Below are 25,627 nucleotides of genomic sequence, written 5' to 3'. Positions count from 1 at the left end.
CAAACTATGATCTGATATCAAAGCAACATCTTTGTTCACTCATACAGCTTTGACATAATCATCTAATAATGAGTTTATTGTAACCGTTAAGATTGCAGTCAAACGTACAGACGGTAACCCCATTTTTTCAGATCGTTGTGAATCAGCCACAGCCGTGTTGTCACATAGCTAAGAATAGATCAGCTACACGTCGTATTCCCAGATTGCCTTGCAGCTCCACTGAGCTCCACGCCCATCCAGCCAGAGCACACTGGGGCCTGATTATACCTTGTGGGGAGAAGGAGGTCTGTACAGATAAAAGAAAGGCCGACTGTGAGCTCAGGAGTAGAAAGTTTACTACATGCACTGCTCCTAGCCACCTCTCCTTGTGCTGATGTTCATTTTTTGCCAAACAAACGCTGTACACACAGCAACAGTCAACACACACTGACTCTAAATGTTATCCTCCGTCGGTTATGCTCCATTACACATTGCAGGAGATTTGAACCACATAATTACACCAAATGCAAAACCAGTTATCAACAGAGATTTTTTTAGTCTGCATTATAAAAGCAATTCCTCTTCATGGATCAATTTAAGAGGGCATCAGTATTAAAGTTTGATTTTAAGGCCGAATAGGGCCACTGACCAATGTAACATTGGGGGGAAATATAAGATGGCAAGTAAAATTGTTATTCATGTTCACCATTTAGGCTCACCTGTGTACCAGTATCCATTTGTTTAAGGCATCAGGATAAAAACATATTTCACCCAGCAATCTTTAATCTAGCTTCTGGAGACAAGAAACGGCCGGAGGAGTGGCAGCATTCCTACACACCACTGAAAACGTTCCTCAATGGAACTCACGTCTTTATTTCAACAATGAAGGATTGGAAAACAGGTGGAGCTGTCACATTTTAGAGAGCACAGAACCTCCTATGCTGATTGTATTAACACCGTCTTGTCACATCGTCTCAAAGTGGCAACAATGTGCATCCGCTTAAGCCTTTACAGTTGGAACATGATCTGAAAGTGGAAATGAAAGCTCATCATTTGGTTGCACAAGTTCGCTGCAAAAATGGGATGTATTTTTAAAACACTTACAACTACTGCTCTTATTATGTGTATTGCAATTTAAGATTGTTTGTAGTTTTTGAGAGGTCAGAATATTGGGCAGATTCAATGACGCAGTCTTTCTTTGCCACATATGGACAAATATCCTTAAAATGGATAATACATTTAACCAAGTTTTCTGAATGCTGGCCTCAACAGCCTGCCTTCAAGTAAAGTCTTATCTTATCAAACAGCAGGTACCTTGGTTAGTCCAGTGGCTGACACCCCCTGCTGTTCGCTTGGCAGATCTGTGTGTGTGTGTGTGTGTGTGTGTGTGTGTGTGAGAGTGTGGGAAGGGTTTTGAGTGAGTATACAGATTGAAAACTGATAACATATTTAGGATATTGTGTCTTGAAGTCAGACCATACAGTTTTAATGCAATAAAGCCTGACATACTAATATATATACACACACTGCACACATTCCCAATTATGGTATGAAGGTTACATATAATTTGCGATATGCAAGCACTACGGTGTAGTTAGGAACTACATTAGGGCGTCTAGTCCGCCTGAGCACTTACAACAGAGTACAATGCCTCAGAAACACAGTATACAATCTCATTCACATCTTGCAAACTATATACACATCCCTTCTTGCAGTTTTCACACAAGACAATTAGTTTCAAATGCTGTCAGAATTTGTCAGCTGTTCAGTTGTTTTTGCTTTCTTTGACCCCTCTGTGCCAAGCTCCTTCTTCCTCTTTTGTTTCTTCTTCTGCCCTTCTTCTTGTCTGAATTGGTGCCTGTTGAAAAGAAGTCACATGTGCATGCAAAGACGAATGAAGTATATCTACTGAGCTGGAAATTAAAAATCATGTCTGCTTTCAAATGAGTAATTTTATCTGTCCACAAACACAGGGTATCAAACCTTAACTTAAGACCTGTGTGTGTGTGTGTGTGTGTGTGTGTGTGTGTGTGTGTGTGTGTGTAATGGGATGGAGTGAGAGGAGTCTTTCTTTTTAATTTATTGCATATCAGTTGCTGGTGGAGTGAAGAGTGTTTACATCTCACCTGGACTGCCAGCGTCGGCCAGTGTTCCACACTCTACCAAAGGAGGGAAGCCAGTTGGCGTCTGTGTGAGAGCTGTGATCAAAGTTGGCGCCCACTCGGTTCGGTGGAAGTTTCTTCAGCTTCTCTTTCTCCTCTGCCAAAGTATAGAAGGTCATTTGAATTACCCTCCAATATTGTATTGATTTATCCTTTAGTGTAAATGGACATAATCTTTGCATCATTAACCCTTGTGTTGCCTTAGGGTCATTTTGACCCGAATCAATATTACACCCTCCCCCCGCCTTATGATTAATTTGACCCCATTCAATGTTTAATGTCGGTGTTCTTTCGGTAGTCAACAAACAAACATAAAGTGCCTCACACTTAAACTTGGAAAACAATATTAATTCTAATAATTTTCTGGAGTTTTTAATTGCTGGCGTCAAATTGAACCCAAAGGGTAAAATATGTTAGTAAATATAAAGGTAACAGGAGGGTGAAACATTGAATCGGGTCAAAATGACCCAAATGCGGGGGGAGGGTGTAATATTGATTCGGGTCAAAATGACCCTAAGGCAACACAAGGGTTAAGACAGACGAAGAATAAGATCAATAAGTTGATCCTGCTTAAGTGCCATGATTTCAAAAAATAAATAAAAAGGTACAGCAACAATGACAAAAAAAGAAAGTCTTCAAGCATGTAAAAGGCACAAAAACAGCATAACAACAGAAATATAATAACACACTTAAAGATGTGTGTGTGTGTGTGTGTGTGTATGTGTGTGTGTGTGTGAGAGTGATTCCTACTCTGTTTGAGGAACTCTTGGAGTGATGGACCGTTCTCTGGAGGTGCTGCAGCGGAGGTCCCCCCCCGAGGATCCTCCTGAAGCCAAGGAGGCACAGCACCTACGGCACAGAGAGGCTTTATCCTTATTCTTCATCATTCACAAGCCACAGGTGAGCTAAGCTCATAACTATAAGAGACAAACTGAAATATGTTCATAAATAGAACAAATACATCCACCAAACAAGAGACTAATCTGGAAAAAAAGATGGAATTCACTTTTAGAGCTAAACTAAAAAAAATGCTGTAAAGATTATTCCGAAATGGCAAAATCACACCTCACCTCACCTGAATTCATCATTATCACAAGCCTCACACAGCAAAGGCCATGTATTTAAACTACTGTCAGGTAACAATATTGATAATTAGATTGTCAAATTATATATCAATTGTCAAGAAAATAAAGAGTTGAAATAACTTCCAAATATATTGTTGGCATTTCTGCAGATACTTGACCGTTAAATAAATTCATGCATCACTTTACCTGTATGCACATTTCCCCTGTTTGATTGCTGTAACAGAGAAACCAAGTGATCAATTGTGGTGGTTTGCATTTGTGTGAAAAAAACAAAAACAAAAATGTTGTAAGCTATAACACTTAATGAGAGCCGTCCATCTACCTGGTAGCCGATGAAAGTCAGGCCATGACCTGTTGCAGCCCGTGGTGCTTCAACCATTGACTCGACAAAGCTGCTGCCCGCTCGATGGTCTGATCCCCGAGATGTAAATTGAGAGCTGGTCCCCGGACAAGAAAAGTTATTTTAAGAGCTATCGATGATGATACAATGCAAAAAGGACAAGATGATGTCGGTGGACGCAGTGTTACCTGACAGCCTCCTCAGCAGACATGCCTGTGCCGTTGGGTCCATTGAACAATTCTGGCTCTGCGTCACGCTGATATTGTTTCAGGAAAAGCCAACAGTGGTTCATAGAGAAAATCTGAGCACTAATCATGCTTCATCTCAGCTTTCATCATCACAGTACTTTGGCCACAATGTTAAGTTAAACTAGGAACTAAAAAGATTTTAATATTTTTTACTATAACATGATGAGGAAAGTTTAATTCTCTGTAAACCACAAAATGCAATATTTCAACGGCCACAATGTTAAGAGTTAAACAGGATCTCCAGAGGATCATTGGTTAACTAGTTTGGCAGTTACAATAATTTTGCCATTTCCAATATTCGATGTTAGTGGAAAAAACATGTCTACATAACAACAGTCAAGGCCAGTGATGGATACTGCCACTGCATCCTTAGAAAACAAACCTCTAAAAGAGACTGAAGGACCTCATGACGATGCTTTTCTTGTGCCCGGATGACATCAGCTTGCTGCAGCCATAAAGAAAAACAAACAAACAAACAGGACAAACCACTTATTACTATGAGCAAATTTCAATTTGGGTTAAAATAACACTAATAATAATATGTGGACACTTTTCTAACCATAGCATGGGTGTAGACTCAGTCGTGTTAAGTTAATACATATATGTCTTCTTATTTTTGTATTACCTTCTTATTTTGCATTACCTGTTTTATGAAGTCATCCTCCTTCTCCACAAATGATTCCAATGCTTTCTCCACCTCAGCTTTAAACCTAAATAAAAAGAAACACTTAACCTTGCAAAGAGTCTTGTATTCAAACTTCATTAAAATAGACTTTTGGCACACCAAACCAACCTCTCAGTTTCCGCCTCTGTGATGATGACCTTGTCTCTTAACTTGGGGTCAGCCTTATTCTCCCACCAGAACTTGTGAGTACTCTTCCTGTGTTCTGGGCTGAAAACCAAAAGAAATGCAGTTTACCACAAACACTCATACGGACAAAAGCATGTCTGTCGTATTCATTCCAACTTTCCTTAAGTTAAACATTTTGTACACATATTGCAACCAATATAAATGAGCAAGTGTCCCGCTGAGCTTTCCCACTCTCCACTTCTGTGGGATACAGGTGCAGTCACAATGACACACACCACTTCTTTAATGCTTCTGTTCACCGAGGATACTATTTAGACCCATGGGTGCTCTGTGGCCCACGTCTTGTCATTGTACTATTTGAAAGTGAATCAATGGAAAATAATAAACTAAATCAAAGTAAATAAACCAAACCTACGTGGCCATGTGTTCTAACAAGCCTCCATACAGCACAGTCATGTTCTCGTCGGTAACGTTTCTATCCACCTCACGCCCACAGCAGTAGCACCAGAATGTCTTCTTGTGCTCGATGCAGTCGAACTTTTCCAATTGGGGTTTCTTAAGTGTCTGGCGAGCTTCTTTCACCTTGAAAACAATGGGTATGACATGCACAATTTACACTCTTGATTAAAACTGATTTTGTTTGTCAACACAAGCTTTTAACCATAAAAAATCACAAGCTATAAATCGGTGTCAGTCAAAATGTGATACGCCGAACTTTTGGATCGTGACGACCGTTGGCAGCTAACACGTTCGCTTCAGGGCTGACATTAGCTAGCAAGTTCTAAATAAACAAATGTGAGCGTGGATACTCACATTGTTACAGGGTTATATCCGAAGGAATCACATTACAACAACCTCTCTACTCACCTTTTCTAAGAATTTAAGGAGAACCACTCTGAGTCTGCTCTGGTGGTTTTTCCCGAATATGTGTCCCTTCCCAGTGAATGTTGTTTGCCTGCATATAGAACAATAATATGCACCCATTTAGACCGTTTATAAAAACGCTAACATATACTTGAGCTGAATAGACGCTTCTTTCATAATCCGTCTGCTGCGGTAAACCAAAAACACAAGACAGCAATATATTGTAATATGCTAATTTGCTGTAATAAACAGTGCCGTCTTGATATGATTCTTCCCCGGAAGCCGGAAGTATACCGGATGTGGTACTGTTGTTAAACTGTTCCGACTCGTGCTAATGAATACGTTTGAGAAAGTGTGGATCAGTGTTTTTGCTAGGTTTAAAGAACATAATTGGATGTATATACAATTATTATATCAACAAATTATCTGCTTTTCATCCAGGAAATAATCATATTATATAACACATAATGTTTCCCTTTCACTATTTTAAACTGCATTAGGCCCTGTTCAAAACTGAGACTCCATTACAAGTATTTCACTTATTATACACAGTATATGAATTAATTCAATATCACCTTTAATGTTTTAATAGGACATGCAATTCAGTGACAGATGTCAACACAAATGATACTCGAACAACTCGTTTCAGCCATGCATAGTGTTGAAAACTAGCGGAACAAATGTTCACACATTCCACTGCCGGAACTTGGTGCGTGACACTCAGCGGATGTAAACAACACAGGCACCGTTGTCGTTGCTCAGCGAATTGTAGTATTTGCAATTCATTAACAATGTTGTCACTTGAGTATGTGAGAGAGTTTGTCAACGAGGGACTGACTGCTGCAGCTCAAGACATATTTGGAGTTTTTGTCAAAACTATCGTCGAGTACCAGGAAGAGATCGACCGTCAGCGCAAACTGCTGGACATCGTTTGGAAACCTGTAATTAAGTTACACAGAATAGGTGTCTTAAACTAAAATGGTCCTTGAAAAAAAATGATTTGACTCGTATATGGTCTTCTTGTTGGATGAAAAATAAACTTATTGTATTCATTTGTTCAGAGATATATTTTCTATCATCACAGTAATGTCCTCATACCTGCAAACTTGTCACCTTTCGGCGAAATTCGCCGTTTTGAAATCAAAATAGGTCATCCACGTGAATAGTGTAGATCCGAAGAGTTTTTGTTTTGGGTAGGGGGGGGGGGGGGTAAATTGGACGGCCGGCGTTTATGAGATTGGAGTGAGACACGGAGAACATGCGATGTGGTGATCTTCGCAATAAAACATCTTTGATGGGACACGTCGAAGGAACAGGCTCCAAGAACAGAATCATGGAACAGAATTATGGAACAGAATTATGGAACAGAATCATGGAACAGAATTATGGAACAGAATCATGGAACAGGCTCAAAGCTCAGCAGAGCACACAAGTTTAAAAAAAAGGAAATTGGTTCATGAATGACTTTAACCATATTATATATAATGATAATGTAAAGTTGTTATTAGCCTACTATTATTAGGGCCCGATCACTGAATTATTAAGAGGACCTTTTTTCTTAAAATGTTTGTTATTATTATTTAGATTTGCGGTCAAAACAATCAAAAGACTGTCGTCAAAAAACAACGTGGATGTGGTGTGGAGATAACAACAAAAAAGTCACCTGCACCCCCGTTGTCACCTTTTTCATCCCTCATGAGTTTGCAGGTATGTGTCCTATTTCCTATGTTCTCTGTCCCTCCAGAGTTCCCAGAGCAACATGTCTGTAAGGAGGAGGAAGAGGAGGTTCCCTGTGAACAGCAGCTCTGTTTTCAGGAGAGTAGCTCCAGTCTGGACCAAGAGGAACCAGAGCCTCCACAGATTAAAGAGGAACAGGAGGAACTCTGCACCAGTCCGGAGGGAGAGCAGCTTGAGCTGAAGCAAGGGACTGAGACCTTCATGTTGACTCCTACTTGCGAGGAAACGAACCACAGTGACGATGAGACTCTAACCCTAATTATTTGTGAAACATTTCACATTCAGAAGAGGCCACACTATTTCATTTTAATGAAGTAGGGCATCATCAAAAACGCCAACAGGTTCTGTTAAGTTATGTAGTTTTTTCCCTGCATGGTATAGTATAACTCACATTGCTGTAAGCATTTTGTGATTGGTCCAATTTGATGAGGTGAATTTTGTGAAAAATTCAAAAATGTATACATAAGAATGTCATCATATACGTTTATATGATAATATTAGTCTGTTTTGTATATTGAAAGGCGTATGTCGGTCACACTCTTCATGCTTTATGTGAGGAGGCTCTGGCTATCGAGGCGTTAAGATAATATGACCACCTTTTTAGATATTTCTGACTCCCTGACAAGTTTTTCTCCATCCCTTACAGTGTGATTACATTCTGTATGATGTGGGATATACAGTATAAAGCTATATGAATGTCATGTTACCTTACTTCTGGTATGGATGTGCATGGTTTACCAATATCATCTCTGGCAATATTTGTGTTGTAATAAATGTATATAATCAAGTATGAATATCTAGGGCTCATTGAATTATTCTTATGTAAGTCTCTTACAACATTCATGAAGCTGAGAGCCAAGAGCAGAAAGGAGGCAAACATAGTGATAAAACATATGCACAGAATAGAATATAAGTATTTTTTATTAAATACTCTTCTTTGTTAAAATGCAGGGTATTCTTTTAGGTTGTCTTTATCAGCCAGGATCCCTTTCTATATTCATATCTCATACTACTCTGCATGACAGATGCAACATCAAAGGAATTTCCCTCATGCATGTAGTTTCTTAGGCTACATTTGGGCAGAAAGATAAAAACTCATGAATTGGTGAATATTGGATAGACCAAGATGGGGAAGGCTCATCCACTTCAAACCCGAGCAACGGGATCAATTATCTGAAGAAGGGTCCCACCGTGTGGCCGTTTGGTGTTAGTGAAGCTTCTTTAGTAAACTAAACCCTAAAATTAGTTAGTGCTCCTGTGAGATAGTTTTACACAACAGTCAAATGATGTATTTTTTTCGAATTAACTTTGCAGTGTATGAAGTAAATACAATTAATGGCTTATTCGTCATTTTTTATATTGGGATCAGAAAGAGAGTGGCCGCCAAAATGTGCCAGTGTACGCCATCTTGATAGATCTGTATTAACTTGTTTGTCTAAGTCAGTCGATTTTTATTAAAGTACATATCCGGAGTTAAGTATAATATACATTTGTAAAAAGCCACATTCAATGTTGTCTCATATTGCTTGCATGTATATTTTTCTACAAATATGGACATAAGTCATGTGTCATGTGTCATGTTTTTTGGAAACTAGGCCTACTTCACATCCTCCAAACCTCAATCATTCCTACAAATGTTTGACCTGTTTTAGCAGGGGGTTTTCTTACATTATATAATAAAGTGAGTTGATTTAAAAATCTAATGTTCAATCTGAGAAACTCTTCTACACATGAACATTATTGACCTCTTAAACTGATAAACCCTGAAGTTACGTTTAAAAAAAGAAAGGAAACGGAACGTAAATTCAGCCCTTTTACACAGTCGGAACTTAATAGTGTGACATCCAGCAAAAGTAAACAACAAAGGCGCTGCCTGTCCCCTCTCTGTAACATCCGCTGTATGAAGAATGAGTGCTCTGTATTAGCTGAAGACGGCATTTTAATCGTGTTGCTCGTCGTTTCATTTAAAAATAGCAACAATGTCTTCAGTTGAATATCTGAGAGTGTTAATCAACCAGCGACTCACTGCCGCGGCGGACGAAATATTCGGACTTTTAAAGACAACTATTGTCGAGTACGAGGATGAGATCGACCGTCAGCGCGGATTGTTGGAGAATATTTGGAAACCCGACTTGAAATTATACAGGATAAGTGTGTACAACGTTTTCTTTAAACTACTAACTTTTTGTTTCGCCACACCCTTTTGTTGGTCCATCACTGACTCAATTCGACCACAGAAGACACATTTAAAAACGAAACTAACAACAACAACAACAACTTGATCATAAAACATACAGACAAGGCAACACCAAATCATAATCAATAGATGTATGACTTATATGATCATAATGGTATTAATACATCACAGAACTTGTATACATATTTTTTTAATATCAGTTATTCAATCACACTATTTCCTTTGTTTTCTGTCCCCCCAGAACTCCCACAGGAAAGTGTCTGTGAGGAGGAGGAGGAGGAGGAGGAGGTTCTCTCTGAGCAGCAGCTTCTCTATGAGAAGCAGCTCTGTATTCAGGAGAGGAGCTTCAGTCTGGACCAAGAGGACCCAGAGCCTCCACAGATTAAAGAGGAACAGGAGGAACTCTGCACCACTCAGGAGGGAGAGCCTCTTGAGCTGAAGCAGGAGACTGAGGCCTTCATGTTGACTCCTACTTATGAGCAAAGTGACCACAGTGAAGATCAGTATATGTACTTCAATCCCGATGACACAGTCGACATACCAGTCATAGGCTCTTTGGTAACAGAGTCAAACACGAACCGCCAGCTCCTGTCACACAACTGTCACAGTGAATCAGAAGCAGCAAGTGACCACCAGTTCCTCTCCTACATCTCTCATGGAGCTGACAGCCACGATCAGACTGGATCAACTATAAATGCAGAGCTAAGAAACAACTTAAACGTGTTTAAGACTCCACCGTTCAAATGTGACACGTGTGGCAAGTCATTTCAGTTTAAGTCCAATTTGTATGCGCACAATAAAATCCACACAGATGAGAGGCCCCATTCTTGCAACGTCTGTGGAAAAAATTCAGACAGATGTCGGTATTGAAAGCTCATACAAGAATCCACACGGGAGAGAAGCCGTACTCTTGCGAAACATGTGGGAGAGATTTCAGATTTAATAGTGGCTTGTTGGTTCACATGAGAACACACACAGGTGAGAAGCCCTTTCCTTGCAAAATATGTGGCAGAGATTTCAGGTTTGGTGGTGATTTGAAAGTCCACATCAGAAGAGCCCACACTGGTGAGAAACCACATCACTGCCAAACCTGTGGAATGCAATTCTGCGAAGTGATTGAATTGACAAGGCATGAAAGAATGCATCAAGACCAATAGCTTTGTATTTGAACGCATACAAGTGAGGACCCACATAAATGCAGCACTTGTACTTTAAACCACTGCAGAAATGTTCAATTCAGTTTTTCAATTCAATTCAGTTTATTTGTATAGCCCATTTTCTCAAATTACAAATTTGTCTCATTACAATCTGTACACATAGACATCCCTGTCCCAAAACCTCACGTCGGATCAGGAAGAACTCCCAAATAACCCTTCACGGGGGAAAAAAGGGAAGAAACCTTCAGGAGAGCAACAGAGGAGGATCCCTCTCCAGGATGGACAGGTGCAATAGATGTCATGTGTACAGAGGGACACACGCTAATATGAATTGTTCCAGCAATGTTTTTGTTATTGTTTATGAAGTATTTCCAATTTAGAAGAGATTACATGATATATTTTTTCATGAAACGGTACATCATCAAGAAAATCCATCAAGTTTTGTTTAACTCTTTTTTATCCTAAATACTACTGTTTTCAACAATATGTCTTTGAAACAATTATCTCCTAAATCATTCTAAAATATTTGCAGCACAATGAGCTCATCGTTCATCCAAATGTTTGACCTGCTAAATGAAAAACAGTTGACATGTTTTTGAATACTAAAATAAATGGATTTTGAACCATGATAATTAGCCTTAGAACCCTCTTTATACTGTTGTTGGGTCACTTATGGTGTTATCCGGTTGAAAAGTATTTTCTTTTACTTGCAGCATTGAACTGTTTTGATCGTACTATATTTTGTGATTGCGTAGAGTAGATGATGGTGCTCTTAATGTATTATGCTAATAATAAAAGAAAAAATAATGAATTACAGTTTTTCAGACTGGTCTCCCCAAATTAATGGATTTGACAAGTATTATGTTAAGTACAAGTAGATAGAACCCAGGTTTAAGAAGTACATACTATCACTAAAGGAGCACGGGCATCTCCAGTTTATGTTCTAAAAATAAAGGTTTGAAAGATGATGATTTAAGAATACCAGATTATTTTTGAAGTTAAAGCCTTAAACAAATTATGTTAATCACGGTTGAAGATGTGTGTTACTGACCTCAAAGAAGCCACTCATGTGTGTGTGTGTGTGTGTGTGTATTCCCCCGCAGAACGAAACTTTCGGATATCAGTCGCGCGCAATTCCAGGATGCTTTATTTTTTGCTTTATTGGTTGCTGGATTAAATCTTACCCAGATACAACAGATACGTTTTTTTTCTGATTGGCTATTGTTTCGAAAATGACGTAAGAGGGCAATACGGATATGTATCAGACCGGCGAGGAGGGCGATACGTGGCTGGCATGACGACCTATTTGCCAATCAGAATGCTTGTACTGTTGTTGCTATTTAATAATTCATCTTTATTCATAAAGAAAATGTAAGCTAGTGGTCTGATGCTGCCAGAGGAAACGCAGGTGGAGGACAGCATCATCGGTGTAATGCTGCTTATGCTTCAATTCTGGCAGAATTTCTTTTTGGCATTGGGTGCCCTTTTTTTGGTTTGAGCACCTGTCCCCCAAAATGTCTGTGCACGTGCCTGCGTGTGTGTATTATAATAATTAATTGCCGTATATTTCCTAACATTTGTTATGAAGGGGTAAAGCGGAGGGTAACAAACGTTCACCGTCGGAACATAATTGTGTAACATCCAGCGGAAGTAGTCAAAATAAGAGCTTGTAGCATTAACCCTAGCGAAACGTATTAAGTTAGCGTCAGCTGTGGACGATATTGCCCTTCGTCGTTGTAGAAAATTGTATCAATGTATTATTAAACCTTAAATCAGGTTTGCCAGAATAGCATAAAATAATTTTGAGATAATAAAATGGATTAATATAACAGAAAGAAAAAAGATGGCGTAGTAACTGACTAGTTCCAGCAGGGGGCAGCAATGGAATCGAGCAGATGCGATAGAACCCCATTGAAGAAGTAGAAGAAGAAGCAGAAGAAGCGAAGTGAACGATACAGATGCTATTCTCAGCTTTTTCGATGTATGCTATTATCCATGATATGCTATTTCAGTTGTAGTACAGCAATTTGTAACTAAGCAACAATGTCTTCGGTTGAGAACATGAGAGAGTTTGTCAACGAGCGGCTGACTGCTGCAGCTGAAGAAATATTCGGAGTTTTTGTCAAAACTATCGTCGAGTACCAGGAAGAAATCGACCGTCAGCGCAAACTGCTGGATAACGGTTGGAAACCTGCAATGAAGTTACACAGGACAGGTTGGTAAAATATGTATTTTAATAACACACAAATTGTAATTCGATTTATATATAATCCCATTCGTTTTTTTCTCACGTTTGTTTACCTTACCATTACAATAGTACTCCTTACTCTTTTCTATTTGTCCCTCCAGAGCAACATGTCTATAAGGAGGAAGAGGAAGAGGAGGTTCTCTGTGAGCAGCAGCATCTCTGTATTCAGCAGAGGAGCTCCAGTCTGGACCAAGAGGACCCAGAGCCTCCACAGATTAAAGAGGAACAGGAGGAACTCTGCACCAGTCAGGAGGGAGATCATCTTGAGCTGAAGCAGGAGACTGAGACCTTCATGGTGACTCCTACTCATGAGGAAACGGACCACAGTGAAGATATGACTCTGATCTTCAATCCCGATGACGCAGTCAATTTACCAGTTATAAGCTATGTGGTATCGGCACCAAAAAGTGACCACGAGCTCCTCTCACACAACACTCATGAAGCTGAAAGCCAAGATCACAAACGAGGCAGGAACGGAGACTCCGGATCAACTAAATATGCAACGCCCAAAGGAAAGAAAAAACTTTTCCAACGGAAGGGACCCACTAAGAGACAGTCCAACCCAACCATGTCAATGATTGACAGCAATACACCCACGGATAAAATGTTTTTTCAATGTGACACGTGTGAGAAGACTTTTCAGTTTAAGTCCCAAATGCAGAGACACCTGTTAATGCACACGGGTGAAAAGCCGTTTTCTTGCCACACGTGTGGGAAAAGATTCAATCGGGCATCCTCATTGACTGATCATAAGAGAATACACACAGGTGAGAAGCCATATTCTTGCGAAAGATGTGGGAAACGTTTTAAATGGAGTAGCAGCCTAGCACCGCACATGAAATCTCACTCGGATGGCAAGTCCTATACTTGCAACACCTGTGGGAAAACGTTCAGTCAGAAATCCTCATTGAGCGTTCACCTAAGCATCCACACAGGAGAGAAGCCGTATTCTTGAACAATATGTGGGAGAGAATTCAGACTTGGTTGTATCTTGGTACGCCACATGAAAACTCACACGGGAGGGAAAGATGCATTCTTGGAACGCATATGAGAAATGATTCAGTCGGGTCTCACGATTGAAGACCTGCACGAGAATTCATACGGGGGGAGAAGCCATATTCTCACAAAATATGTGGAGAGGATTTCAGATTTGATAGAGGCTTTTTGGTCCACATAAGAGCTCACACTGGTGAGAAGACCTCATCACAACACCTTTTGGGGGGAGAGTCTGCAGCGTGTTTGAGTTGGCGAGGCATGAAAGACTGCAAACAGACCTAGTTTTCTTTTTTTTAACCGCCATGTAAGTGAGGAGCCACAAGAATGCAGCGTTTCAATACAATTGACTCATTGCTAAATAAACCCTCAAGTGCTGTTGGGTCACTTTTGTTTTAATCCTGCCTTGCAGTTGGTGTTGTTTTTGTTGTCTGACGCAAAGATGTTTATTCCATGTTGTCATGTAGTTTGTGATCGGTTTGACATGATATGCGCTTTCTAAGGTGACACACATTGCAGAACCCTGTGCTATGTTATTATGTAACATTTAACAATAACAACCAGCTCTTTCAACATGAAACAGAGGCAACCATGGAAACTCAGCATCAATAATAAACACGCAGCCAAAACCAAGGAAATGAATTGTTACGTGTTGCTTTTAAATACTTGAATACATTTGATATGTACCTTAAAGTCAACTACATTACCTCAACAGCTATAATTATTCTGCTGATTAATATCACAAAACAAGTCCTATAGTTCTCTAATTTGATCTGATGCCTTGTGACATCCAGCGGAAGTAAATGACCCAAGCGTCAGGGCCGTGAACGCCACACGGTAAATTAGTTATTAAGGGACGTCATTGAGCTGGTGGCGCAGATAATTTGTTCACTTGTATTTAATAAACAATGTTGTCAGTTGAGATATTTGGAGTATCTTTGAGTACAGGGAAGATGCTGAACATTGTTTGTAAACCTGAAATAAAGTCCCGCAGGATAGGCGTGTACACATATAATGGTGTTTATGACTCGTGTTGTGAAGGATACAAATTGTTTAATGTTTGTATATCTCTGTCTTATTTATTGTTGTTCTCTGTCCCTCCAGAGCTCAGACAGCAACATGTCTGTAAGGAGATGATGGAGGAGGAGGAGGCTCTCTGTGACCAGCAGCTCTCTATTGAGGAGAGGAGCCCCAGTCTGGACCAAGAGGACCCAGAGCCTCCACAGATTAAAGAGGAACAGGAGGAACTCTGCACCAGTCAGGAGGAAGAGCAGCTTGAGCTGAAGCAGGAGACTGAGACCTTCATGTTGACTCCTAATTGTGAGGAAATACTTTGCCAGAGGAACAGACCCACGAAGAGTCAGTCCAACCCGAGCATCTCAAAGATTGACAGCAATACTCACACGGATAAAAAAAAAGTAAAATGTGTCATGTGTGGGAAGGCTTTTCAGTATCAGTCCTTTTTGCAGAGACACCTGTTAATACACACGGGGGAAAAGCTGTTTACTTGCGACACGTGTGGGAAAAGATTCAGTCGGCTTTCATCGCTGACTGATCATAAGACAATCCACACAGGTGAGAAGCCGTATTTATGCAAAACATGTGGAAAAGCTTTCAGACTTGATTGTATCTTAAGAGCTCACATGATGACCCACAAGGGTGAAAGGCTGTATTCTTGCAACGTATGTGGAAAAAGATTCTGTTGGCCATCACGATTGAAGGCCCACATGAGAATCCATGCAGCGGACGAGCCGTTGGGTCTGTTCAAGATGAACCCTGGAAAGTAGACAAGTAGGCGGGAGCAGCACGGGGGGGGGGCGTTGACATACAGAGACGCTTACTGGATAGGAGGCCTTGTTAAACTATTAGTATGTGAACCAGCTACAAATGAGCTGGGATCTGAAAGGAGGCAATCACAAAAAAAACATGAGAAAATCAGAAGTCACAGTAACAATATAAACGATGGTTACTTGTTCAAGATTAAAGAAATCACTGGCGCAGTTAGAATGTTTTTTTCTCTAATGTGACACTTGTGGAAAAGCTTTAAAATGTAGCTTCTCAATTTCGACACATCTGAGAAGCCACATTCTTGAAACACGTGGGAGAAAAGATTCAGTGAGACATCAGCATAGAAGAATATATAAGAGTCCATACAGGTGAGCACTTGAAGCTGTATTCTTGCAAAACATGGAAACGATTGCTGAGCAGCGGGTATCGGCCTCATGGCCGGTTGGTCCACAGAGAGGCCACACGTCTGCAAGCTCTGCGCTCAACGTGTGGGAGACAATTCAAATCTCGTGATTCATGATCAAACTCACAGAAGTGAGGACCCACATAATTGCAGCACTTTAAGAAATGTTTTACTGAGGTCACATACTTGGAAACACACGTGAGCATCAGCGTGAACTAGAGAAACCACAGAGAAGATGAATCTGTGTCCCTAACTTAGTGAAATACACCATAAGAGCTACATCCATGCTTTCTGTTGGATGATTTCCAAATGAAAAGAGGTCACAATAAATTATTGTGGTGAAGTAGAAGATTTTCAAAAATGCCATAAAGTTTTGTTGAACGAATGACTTTTTTTACTCATTTTTGTCAGAAACAATACATCTGTGACAAATTCTCTCACATCTTTGACATGTGCTTGTTGCATAATGGGTGCATTGTTCTTACAATTGTAAGTCAATGTCACAGTTACTGGTGCCAGCATTGCGTATTCAACGGCAGTGGTGTTAAATAAGAGGCATTTTGTACAGGGGAACTGATATGTGTGCAGCTAATGATCAAAAGGAATGACATGTTGAGTAGTAACGGATTAGTTCCAGCAGGGGGCAGCAATGAAATACAGCAGATGCCTTAAAACCGCTGTGAATAAAATGAAGAAGAAAATAAAATAAATAATACAGCGGCTATTCTCAGCTCTATTGATGTACGGTATTATCTGAGATAATATATTTAAGTTGTAGTGCAGCTTTAATTAATTAACTCACAATGTCTACAGTTGAGAACATGAGAAACTTTGTCAACGAGCGACTAACTGCTGCTGCCGAAGAGATATTCAGAGTTTTTGAAAAAGCTATTGTTGAGTACGAAGAAGAGGTCGACCGTCAGCGCAGACTGCTGGACATCGTTTGGAAACCTGTAATAAAGTTACACAGGACAGGTGTGTAAAGCCACTTTTTAAATTATATATTTATATGTCTGCATGTCATACATCTTCTTTAACAGTCGTATTTTGTTTCCTTTATTTTCTGTCCCTCCAGAACTCCCACAGCAACATGTATGTAAGGAGGAGGAGGGAAAAGAGGAAGAGGAGCAGCAGCTCTGTGTCGAGGAGAGGAGCCCCAGTCTGGACCAAGAGGACCCAGCGCCTCCACAGGTTAAAGAGGAACAGGAGGAACTCTGCACCGGTCAGGAGGGAGAGCAGCTTGAGCTGAAGCAGGAGACTGAGACCTTCATGTTGACTCCTACTCATGAGGAGACGGACCACAGTGAACCAGAACCAACAGTTGACCACCAGCTCCTCTCTTGCATATCTCATGTCGTTGAAAGCCCAGATCAGACTGAAAGCAGAGGTGAAAGGCCTCATTCATATAGGTCTTTAAAATGTGACACATGTGGAAAATCTTTCATCTAACAGTCAAGCTTACGAATGCATACTCGTTAATTACACTAAAAAAGGTAAACAGAATAAGTTTTATACAGAAAAAAGTGATTACAAACATTGTCCTAGATTGTCAAAGGTTAAAGGAGTGGGTAAACTGTACATCATGTTTGCCACAATACCATGAAAAGGGGAGATAAATAGATGTGATGTTAACTAAAATGAGGAAAATTGGATTGACAAAAATATTAATACGTGTTGTGGATAATGAAGGGGAAGGTAGAAGAGCGACACGGATGGTTGACTTTTTTGAGACGCACTGGTTAATAAAATGGATAAATATAACGTAGAGAGAACAAATATGGCGTAGTGACGGATTAGTTCCAGCAGGGGGCAGCAATAGAATAAAGCAGAGCAATAACAACCCATTTAAGAAGAAGAAGAAGAAGAAAAATAGGAAGTAAACAATAAAGCTGCTATTCTCAGATTTTTGGAGATGTGTGGTATTATCTGAGACATGTTATTTCAGTTGTAGTGAAATTAACCAACAATGTCTAGAGTTGAGAACATGAGAAAGTTTGTCAACGAGCGACTGACTGCTGCTGCCGAGGAAATATTCGGAGTTTTTGAAAAAGCGATTGTTGAGTACGAAGAAGAGATCGACCGCCAGCGCAGACTGCTGGACATCGTTTGGAAACCTGAACTAAAGTTACAAAGGACAGGTGTGTAAAGCTATTTGTTTAAATGCTCCCATGTCTGCATGTTCCTACTGCGGTCATGTGAGCCGCCGCGTCGTGGTGTGATGGTACGATAGACCCATTTCTAATCAATAAATTGTCCAATTTGATATAACAAGTCAAAAACAACATCATTTTGGACATTATATGAAATAATATTATATAACCTATGAAGTCATATTACTGCACTGTTTTTAATTAAGTCGGGTCAAATGAAACGATGATATTCATAGTTTCCCAATATTATAACTGTTAATAAAGCAGCCCTTGTACCGTAACACCACAAAATAATGTTCCCGTTACATCACAGTAATATCTTATTTATTTCCCCCCTGTACCCCCAGAGCAACATGTCTCTCTGGAGGAGGACGACGATGAGGTGGAGGAGGTTCTCTGTGAGCAGCAGCATCTCTGTAATCAGCAGAAGAGCTCAAGTCTGGACCAAGAGGACCCAGAGCCTCCACAGATTAAAGAGGAACAGGAGGAACTCTGCACCAGTCAGGAGGAAGAGCAGCTTGAGCTGAAGCAGGAGACTGAGACCTTCATGTTGACTCCTAATTGTGAGGAAATACTTTGCCAGAGGAACAGACCCACTAAGAGTCAGTCCAACCCGAGCATTTCAAAGATTGACAGCAATACTCACACGGATAAAAAAAAAGTAAAATGTGTCATGTGTGGGAAGGCTTTTCAGTATCAGTCCTTTTTGCAGAGACACCTGTTAATACACACGGGGGAAAAGCTGTTTACTTGCGACACGTGTGGGAAAAGATTCAGTCGGCTTTCATCGCTGACTGATCATAAGACAATCCACACAGGTGAGAAGCCGTATTTATGCCAAACATGCGGAAAAGCTTTCAGACTTGATTGTAGATTAAGAGCTCACATGATGACCCACAAGGCTGAAAGGCTGTATTCTTGCAACGTATGTGGAAAAAGATTCTGTTGGCCATCACGATTGAAGGCCCACATGAGAATCCATGCAGCGGACGAGCCGTTGGATCCGTTCAAGATGAACCCTGGAAAGTAGACAAGTAGGCGGGAGCAGCACGGGGGGGGGGGCATTGACATACAGAGATGCTTAATGGATAGGAGGCCTTGTTAAACTATTAGTATGTGAACCAGCTACAAATGAGCTGGGATCTGAAAGGAGGCAATCACAAAAAAAACATGAGAAAATCAGAAGTCACAGTAACAATATAAACGATGGTTACTTGTTCAAGATTAAAGAAATCACTGGCGCAGTTAGAATGTTTTTTTCTCTAATGTGACACTTGTGGAAAAGCTTTAAAATGTAGCTTCTCAATTTCGACACATCTGAGAAGCCACATTCTTGAAACACGTGGGAGAAAAGATTCAGTGAGACATCAGCATAGAAGAATATATAAGAGTCCATACAGGTGAGCACTTGAAGCTGTATTCTTACAAAACATGGAAACGATTGCTGAGCAGCGGGTATCGGCCTCATGGCCGGTTGGTCCACAGAGAGGCCACACGTCTGCAAGCTCTGCGCTCAACGTGTGGGAGACAATTCAAATCTCGTGATTGATGATCAAACTCACAGAAGTGAGGACTCACATAATTGCAGCACTTTAAGAAATGTTTTACTGAGGTCACATACTTGGAAACACACGTGAGCATCAGCGTGAACTAGAGAAACCACAGAGAAGATGAATCTGTGTCCCTAACTTAGTGAAATACACCATAAGAGCTACATCCATGCTTTCTGTTGGATGATTTCCAAATGAAAAGAGGTCACAATAAATTATTGTGGTGAAGTAGAAGATTTTCAAAAATGCCATAAAGTTTTGTTGAATGAATGACTTTTTTTACTCATTTTTGTCAGAAACAATACATCTGTGACAAATTCTCTCACATCTTTGACATGTGCTTGTTGCATAATGGGTGCATTGTTCTTACAATTGTAAGTCAATGTCACAGTTACTGGTGCCAGCATTGTGTATTCAACGGCAGTGGTGTTAAATAAGAGGCATTTTGTACAGGGGAACTGATATGTGTGCAGCTAATGATCAAAAGGAATGACATGTTGAGTGTTTTTACACCATGCTTTATCAACACTTTTATTTGATGGCATGTTTGTGTGAAATCAGTAACATTAATGTCGCTGTGTGTTTTATAATTGTACTGCTCGTAGGAATTGTTGTCTGTGTGATAATAGTTGATTGGTTCAGGAGAACTGAAAGCCAAATTCAGTAAATGCATTTTACTTGGTTTGAATGCACATGTTTAAGGTTATTCAGATTGTGAGAAAAAATATATTATGTCCATATTTTAGTGGAATGTCGATACAGGATTGGTGCTCGGCGTTCTTCAGTATTTCATTGGCTGAAAACTCTCTAAATTATTTTCGCTTTCACATAGAGAGGACGGAAACTGAGTCTAACACGTGTCCCCCAGGTGCTTCAGAGGTTGGCAGAAGGAGGACATAAAGCCTCCCAGAAAAAACGTCAATATTATTGGAGTATATTGAAGGAGTACTACTACTTTCCCATTGAGCCATTTCAGTGTCCTCCTCACAGTTGCTTTTTTCCATAGTGGACTTTTAAGATAAATACCAATACATTACGTTGTGTGTATACTTTGAACCACACTAGAAGAAAATTGTATCAATTGATTAATAAACCTTGCATCAGGTATGGCACAATACCATGAACAGGATACAAAAATAGATTTGTCATGCTCTGTGATTATCTGTCCCAGACAGTCCCAGATATAATTTGGCGGGAAGGAGATGTGATAATAACTAAAATGAGGAAAATGGGATTGACATAAATATCAGTAATACGTTTTGTGGAGCATGAAGGAGAAGGTAGAACAGCGACACGGATGTTTTACTTTTTTGAGACGCAATGGTTAATAAAACAGATTCATAAAATATATTATAGAAATAAAAAAGAATGGCGTAGTAACGGATTAGTTCCAGCAGGGGGCAGCAATGAAATACAGCAGATGCCTTAAAACCGCTGTGAATAAAATGAAGAAGAAAATAAAATAAATAATACAGCGGCTATTCTCAGCTCTATTGATGTACGGTATTATCTGAGATAATATATTTAAGTTGTAGTGCAGCTTTAATTAATTAACTCACAATGTCTACAGTTGAGAACATGAGAAACTTTGTCAACGAGCGACTGACTGCTGCTGCCGAAGAGTTATTCAGAGTTTTTGAAAAAGCTATTGTTGAGTACGAAGAAGAGGTCGACCGTCAGCGCAGACTGCTGGACATCGTTTGGAAACCTGTAATAAAGTTACACAGGACAGGTGTGTAAAGCCACTTTTAAAATTATATATTTATATATGTCTGCATGTCATACATCTTCTTTAACAGTCGTATTTTGTTTCCTTTATTTTCTGTCCCTCCAGAACTCTCACAGCAACATGTATGTAAGGAGGAGGAGGGAAAAGAGGAAGAGGAGCAGCAGCTCTGTGTCGAGGAGAGGAGCCCCAGTCTGGACCAAGAGGACCCAGCACCTCCACAGGTTAAAGAGGAACAGGAGGAACTCTGCACCGGTCAGGAGGGAGAGCAGCTTGAGCTGAAAGCAGGAGACTGAGACCTTCATGTTGACTCCTACTCATGAGGAGACGGACCACAGTGAACCAGAACCAACAGTTGACCACCAGCTCCTCTCTTGCATATCTCATGTAGTTGAACGCCCAGATCAGACTGAAAGCAGAGGTGAAAGGCCTCATTCATATAGGTCTTTAAAATGTGACACATGTGGAAAATCTTTCATCTAACAGTCAAGCTTACGAATGCATACTCGTTAATTACACTAAAAAAGGTAAACAGAATAAGTTTTATCCATAAAAAAGTGATTACAAACATTGTCCTAGATTGTCAAAGGTTAAAGGAGTGGGTAAACTGTACATCATGTTTGCCACAATACCATGAAAATGATAGATAAATAGATGTGATGTTAACTAAAATGAGGAAAATTGGATTGACAAAAATATTAATACGTGTTGTGGCTAATGAAGGGGAAGGTAGAAGAGCGACACGGATGGTTGACTTTTTTGAGACGCACTGGTTAATAAAATGGATAAATATAACGTAGAGAGAACAAATATGGCGTAGTGACGGATTAGTTCCAGCAGGGGGCAGCAATAGAATAAAGCAGAGCAATAACAACCCATTTAAGAAGAAGAAGAAGAAAAATAGGAAGTAAACAATAAAGCTGCTATTCTCAGATTTTTGGAGATGTGTGGTATTATCTGAGACATGTTATTTCAGTTGTAGTGAAATTAACCAACAATGTCTAGAGTTGAGAACATGAGAAAGTTTGTCAACGAGCGACTGACTGCTGCTGCCGAGGAAATATTCGGAGTTTTTGAAAAAGCGATTGTTGAGTACGAAGAAGAGATCGACCGCCAGCGCAGACTGCTGGACATCGTTTGGAAACCTGAACTAAAGTTACAAAGGACAGGTGTGTAAAGCTATTTGTTTAAATGCTCCCATGTCTGCATGTTCCTACTGCGGTCATGTGAGCCGCCGCGTCGTGGTGTGATGGTACGATAGACCCATTTCTAATCAATAAATTGTCCAATTTGATATAACAAGTCAAAAACAACATCATTTTGGACATTATATGAAATAATATTATATAACCTATGAAGTCATACTACTGCACTGTTTTTAATTAAGTCGGGTCAAATGAAACGATGATATTCATTTTGTAAAAATTCTTTTTTAAAAAATACTTTATTAATCCCCAAGGGGAAATTAGTTCTCTGCATTTAACCCATCCTTAGTTATTAAGGAGCAGTGGGCTGCAGTGATGCGCCCGGGAAGCAACTGGGGGTTCAGTGCCTTGCTCAAGGACACTTCGACTTGCAACTAATGGGGAGAGCGGGGATCGAACCCACAACCTTGGGGTTGCAGGACGACCCCCTTACCCCACTGAGCTACAGCTGCCCCCTTTCCCAATATTATAACTGTTAATAAAGCAGCCCTCGTACCGTAACACCACACATTAATGTTCCCGTTACATCACAGTAATATCTTATTTATTTCCCCCCTATACCCCCAGAGCAACATGTCTCTCTGGAGGAGGACGACGATGAGGTGGAGGAGGTTCTTTGTGAGCAGCAGCATCTCTGTATTCAGCAGAAGAGCTCAAGTCTGGACCAAGAGGACCCAGAGCCTCCACAGATTAAAGAGGAACAGGAGGAACTCTGCACCAGTCAGGAGGGAGAGCAGCTTGAGCTGAAGCAGGAGACTGAGGCCTTCATGTTGACTCCTACTCATGAGGAAAGGGACCACAGTGAGCCAGAACCAACAGTTGACCACCAGCTCCTCTCTTACTTCTCTCATGTAGCTGAGATCCCAGATCAGATAGGAAGCGAGCATGAACACTTAGAATCAACCAGAAATGTAGAGCAAAATCCAAAGAATCAACATCAGCAAAGCAGAAATTGTTTTAACAACGTACATGAACCTGAAACGTCAATTGTCGAGAATACTCACACGGGTAAAAATACTGTCCAATGTGTCTTGTGTTACAAAACGTTTCAGTACAAGTCACGTTTGATGAAACATATGATAGTACACACAGGTGAAAGGCCTCGTTTACAAAGGTCTATAAAATGTGACATTTGTGGAAAAGCTTTTATCTACAAGTCATGCTTACTCATGCACATGAGAACTCACTCGGGTGAGAAACCGTATTCTTGCAACATCTGCGGTAAAAGATTCAGTCAGAAATCTTCACTGAATTCCCATTTACGAATTCATACGGGTGAGAAACGATATTCTTGCCAAACATGTGGGAAAGGTTTCGCTCGGCTATCAATATTGAAATCTCATATGACACTCCACACGGGTGAAAAGCCACTTACTTGCCTCTTATGTGGTAATACGTTCAGAATTAGGCGTGACCTCTCAGTCCACATGAGCAGAGACCACAGTGTCAATGAATTTGACTCATCACTGCGCTGAAGAAAAGAAACAACAACCTGAGGATCAATATCCACAGGAGAAACAATCGGGCTACATCTCTGACAGTGTAACACGTTTTAAATAATTTTAAGATGACAATATCTTTCTATCCCTTTATTGAACTATATTACTGGAATTTCTGTTTGCAAACATCATAATTTACCAAATGAAGGAGAAGTGTGTTTATTGGCTTCTTGAACTTTGTTGCAAGAATGTATTATATGAGTTCATTGTTAACTCTAATGTTGAGCCTCAATTTATTTGTTGATTTTCTTTTAAAATTGGCTCAACTTCATACAAGTTTTTTTTTTTTAGGAGACTAGAGATGATACACACATTGTTGATGATGTGCTACATGGGGTTCTACTGTTATTTAATCTTGTGTGTATTATAACATTAAAGATGAGTTTGTGATGATTTGAGAATACCAGATTCACGTTGAATACATTTCTTTTAATCAAGGCTGCAGATGTGGATGCGATGACATTATATTTAGCTGACACTTTTATCCAAAGTCATATTACATTCATACACCGTAGACACAGCTACGGGGAACAATTGAAGGTTAAGTGTCTTGCTCAAGGACACATCGACTAGGGCAGGGTGTGAGCGGGGATCAAACTATCGATCCTCTGATTGAAAGACAGACCTGCTAAACACTGATCGCCCACATCAAAAGAAAACATTGTAGTCGTTGTGTTTGATTGTTCTGATTTAACATGAAAGAAGTGTTTTGTCGTTGCAGTTGGAGGTGAAGTTAAAGTATGATTTGATAGCGTTTGATAAATGTAGCTTCCTCATATTAATCATTGTTGATTTTTCAAAAGTAGTGTTTTTAGTGTGTGATGACAAGCGTGTGCAGGGACAAACGAGCATTGGGGTCGGGTGCTACGCAGACTGGGCGGTGGACAGCATGGACGTGGAACATCACTTCGCCAGCGAGGAAAGAGCCTTAGGTTGTGTTGGAGTGGTACCAACGAGATATAGTTGGGCTCAGCTCCACACTGGCTCTGGAAACAAGCTCATGGAGAAGGGTTACACTTTGTCCTTGTTTGTGCTTATGCACCATACAGCAGTTCAGAGTATCCGGCCTTCAAGGAGTCGATGGGAGGGGTCCTTGAAAGGGCGCCTCCTGCCGACTCCACAGTTCTCCTGGGAGACTTTTAACGCTCACGTGACGGAGAGACCTTGCGAGGGGTCACTGGGAATTGTGAGGAACGGTTTGCCTGATCTGAACCCGAGTGCTGATCGGTGCGGCTGCAGCAGTAAGATAGGCGCTCCACCGAACTATCTTGGTGAAGAGGGAGCTGAGCCGAGAGGCAAAGCTCTCAATTTACCGGGCGGTCTACGTTTCAAACCCTCACCTATGGTCACGAACTCTGGGTTTTAACCGAAAGAAAGAAGTTATTTATACAAGCGGTCGAAATGTTGGGAGTGAGCGGGAAGTCCGGGTCAGCCTGCTGGGCCTGCTGCCACCGTGACTCTGATAAGCAGATACAAATGGAATGG

The 25,627-nt window shown here is 40.4% G+C and overlaps 4 protein-coding genes across 5 annotated transcripts; 3 read left to right on the top strand and 1 right to left on the bottom strand.

The window, feature by feature from the left end:
- Positions 1 to 10: 10 nt before the first annotated feature.
- cenatac (centrosomal AT-AC splicing factor) lies at positions 11 to 5,762 on the bottom strand. 2 transcript variants are annotated; one of them, XR_008832337.1, is made up of 12 exons: positions 5,493 to 5,762; positions 5,041 to 5,207; positions 4,608 to 4,706; positions 4,458 to 4,524; positions 4,197 to 4,259; positions 3,755 to 3,822; positions 3,549 to 3,663; positions 3,413 to 3,440; positions 2,892 to 2,990; positions 2,106 to 2,238; positions 1,294 to 1,837; positions 11 to 1,005 (listed from the first exon to the last, which is right to left on the bottom strand). XR_008832337.1 is itself a non-coding variant. In XM_056419261.1 (11 exons), exons 1-11 carry the CDS (start codon positions 5,607 to 5,609, stop codon positions 1,717 to 1,719), a joined length of 1,077 nt encoding a protein of 358 aa, XP_056275236.1. In that variant the 5' UTR covers positions 5,610 to 5,762; the 3' UTR covers positions 11 to 1,716. The 2 variants fall into 2 exon arrangements, 1 of the variants encoding a protein (XP_056275236.1); XM_056419261.1 differs by having other exon boundaries at positions 11 to 1,837.
- Positions 5,763 to 9,107: 3,345 nt separating this feature from the next.
- On the top strand, positions 9,108 to 11,399 carry LOC130196877 (zinc finger protein 892-like). The gene is made up of 2 exons (XM_056419273.1): positions 9,108 to 9,377; positions 9,665 to 11,399. Exons 1-2 carry the CDS (start codon positions 9,206 to 9,208, stop codon positions 10,291 to 10,293), a joined length of 801 nt encoding a protein of 266 aa, XP_056275248.1. The 5' UTR covers positions 9,108 to 9,205; the 3' UTR covers positions 10,294 to 11,399.
- Positions 11,400 to 12,231: 832 nt separating this feature from the next.
- LOC130196867 (zinc finger protein 235-like) lies at positions 12,232 to 16,397 on the top strand. Its single transcript, XM_056419257.1, has 3 exons — positions 12,232 to 12,795; positions 12,930 to 13,595; positions 14,926 to 16,397. Exons 1-3 carry the CDS (start codon positions 12,624 to 12,626, stop codon positions 15,606 to 15,608), a joined length of 1,521 nt encoding a protein of 506 aa, XP_056275232.1. The 5' UTR covers positions 12,232 to 12,623; the 3' UTR covers positions 15,609 to 16,397.
- A 418-nt stretch (positions 16,398 to 16,815) lies between these two features.
- LOC130197446 (zinc finger protein 184-like) lies at positions 16,816 to 24,548 on the top strand. The gene is made up of 9 exons (XM_056420158.1): positions 16,816 to 16,987; positions 17,088 to 17,450; positions 17,977 to 18,150; positions 18,510 to 19,188; positions 20,581 to 20,591; positions 21,283 to 21,444; positions 21,547 to 21,662; positions 22,442 to 22,607; positions 23,211 to 24,548. The coding sequence occupies exons 1-9, from the start codon at positions 16,816 to 16,818 to the stop codon at positions 24,116 to 24,118; spliced, it is 2,751 nt and encodes a 916-aa protein (XP_056276133.1). The 3' UTR covers positions 24,119 to 24,548.
- Positions 24,549 to 25,627: the final 1,079 nt, after the last annotated feature.

Source organism: Pseudoliparis swirei, chromosome 7, assembly GCF_029220125.1.
Source record: "Pseudoliparis swirei isolate HS2019 ecotype Mariana Trench chromosome 7, NWPU_hadal_v1, whole genome shotgun sequence".
NCBI lineage: Eukaryota > Metazoa > Chordata > Actinopteri > Perciformes > Liparidae > Pseudoliparis > Pseudoliparis swirei.
This window is presented reverse-complemented; position numbering and strand designations above follow the sequence as displayed.

Coding starts and splice junctions, on each gene's coding strand:
- LOC130196867 (XM_056419257.1), top strand. CDS start 12,624: ATGTCTTCGGTTGAGAACATGAGAGAGTTTGTCAACGAGCGGCTGACT. Junction 12,796..12,929: donor AATGAAGTTACACAGGACAG/GTTGGTAAAATA, acceptor TTGTCCCTCCAG/AGCAACATGTCTATAAGGAG. Junction 13,596..14,925: donor TCATAAGAGAATACACACAG/GTGAGAAGCCAT, acceptor CTGTCCCTCCAG/AGCTCAGACAGCAACATGTC.
- cenatac (XM_056419261.1), bottom strand. CDS start 5,609: ATGGGTGCATATTATTGTTCTATATGCAGGCAAACAACATTCACTGGG. Junction 5,208..5,492: donor TCCTTAAATTCTTAGAAAAG/GTGAGTAGAGAG, acceptor ATTGTTTTCAAG/GTGAAAGAAGCTCGCCAGAC. Junction 3,441..3,548: donor TGACTTTCATCGGCTACCAG/GTAGATGGACGG, acceptor TCTCTGTTACAG/CAATCAAACAGGGGAAATGT.
- LOC130197446 (XM_056420158.1), top strand. CDS start 16,816: ATGTCTACAGTTGAGAACATGAGAAACTTTGTCAACGAGCGACTAACT. Junction 21,445..21,546: donor AATAAAGTTACACAGGACAG/GTGTGTAAAGCC, acceptor CTGTCCCTCCAG/AACTCTCACAGCAACATGTA. Junction 21,663..22,441: donor AGGACCCAGCACCTCCACAG/GTTAAAGAGGAA, acceptor CCAACAATGTCT/AGAGTTGAGAACATGAGAAA.
- LOC130196877 (XM_056419273.1), top strand. CDS start 9,206: ATGTCTTCAGTTGAATATCTGAGAGTGTTAATCAACCAGCGACTCACT. Junction 9,378..9,664: donor CTTGAAATTATACAGGATAA/GTGTGTACAACG, acceptor CTGTCCCCCCAG/AACTCCCACAGGAAAGTGTC.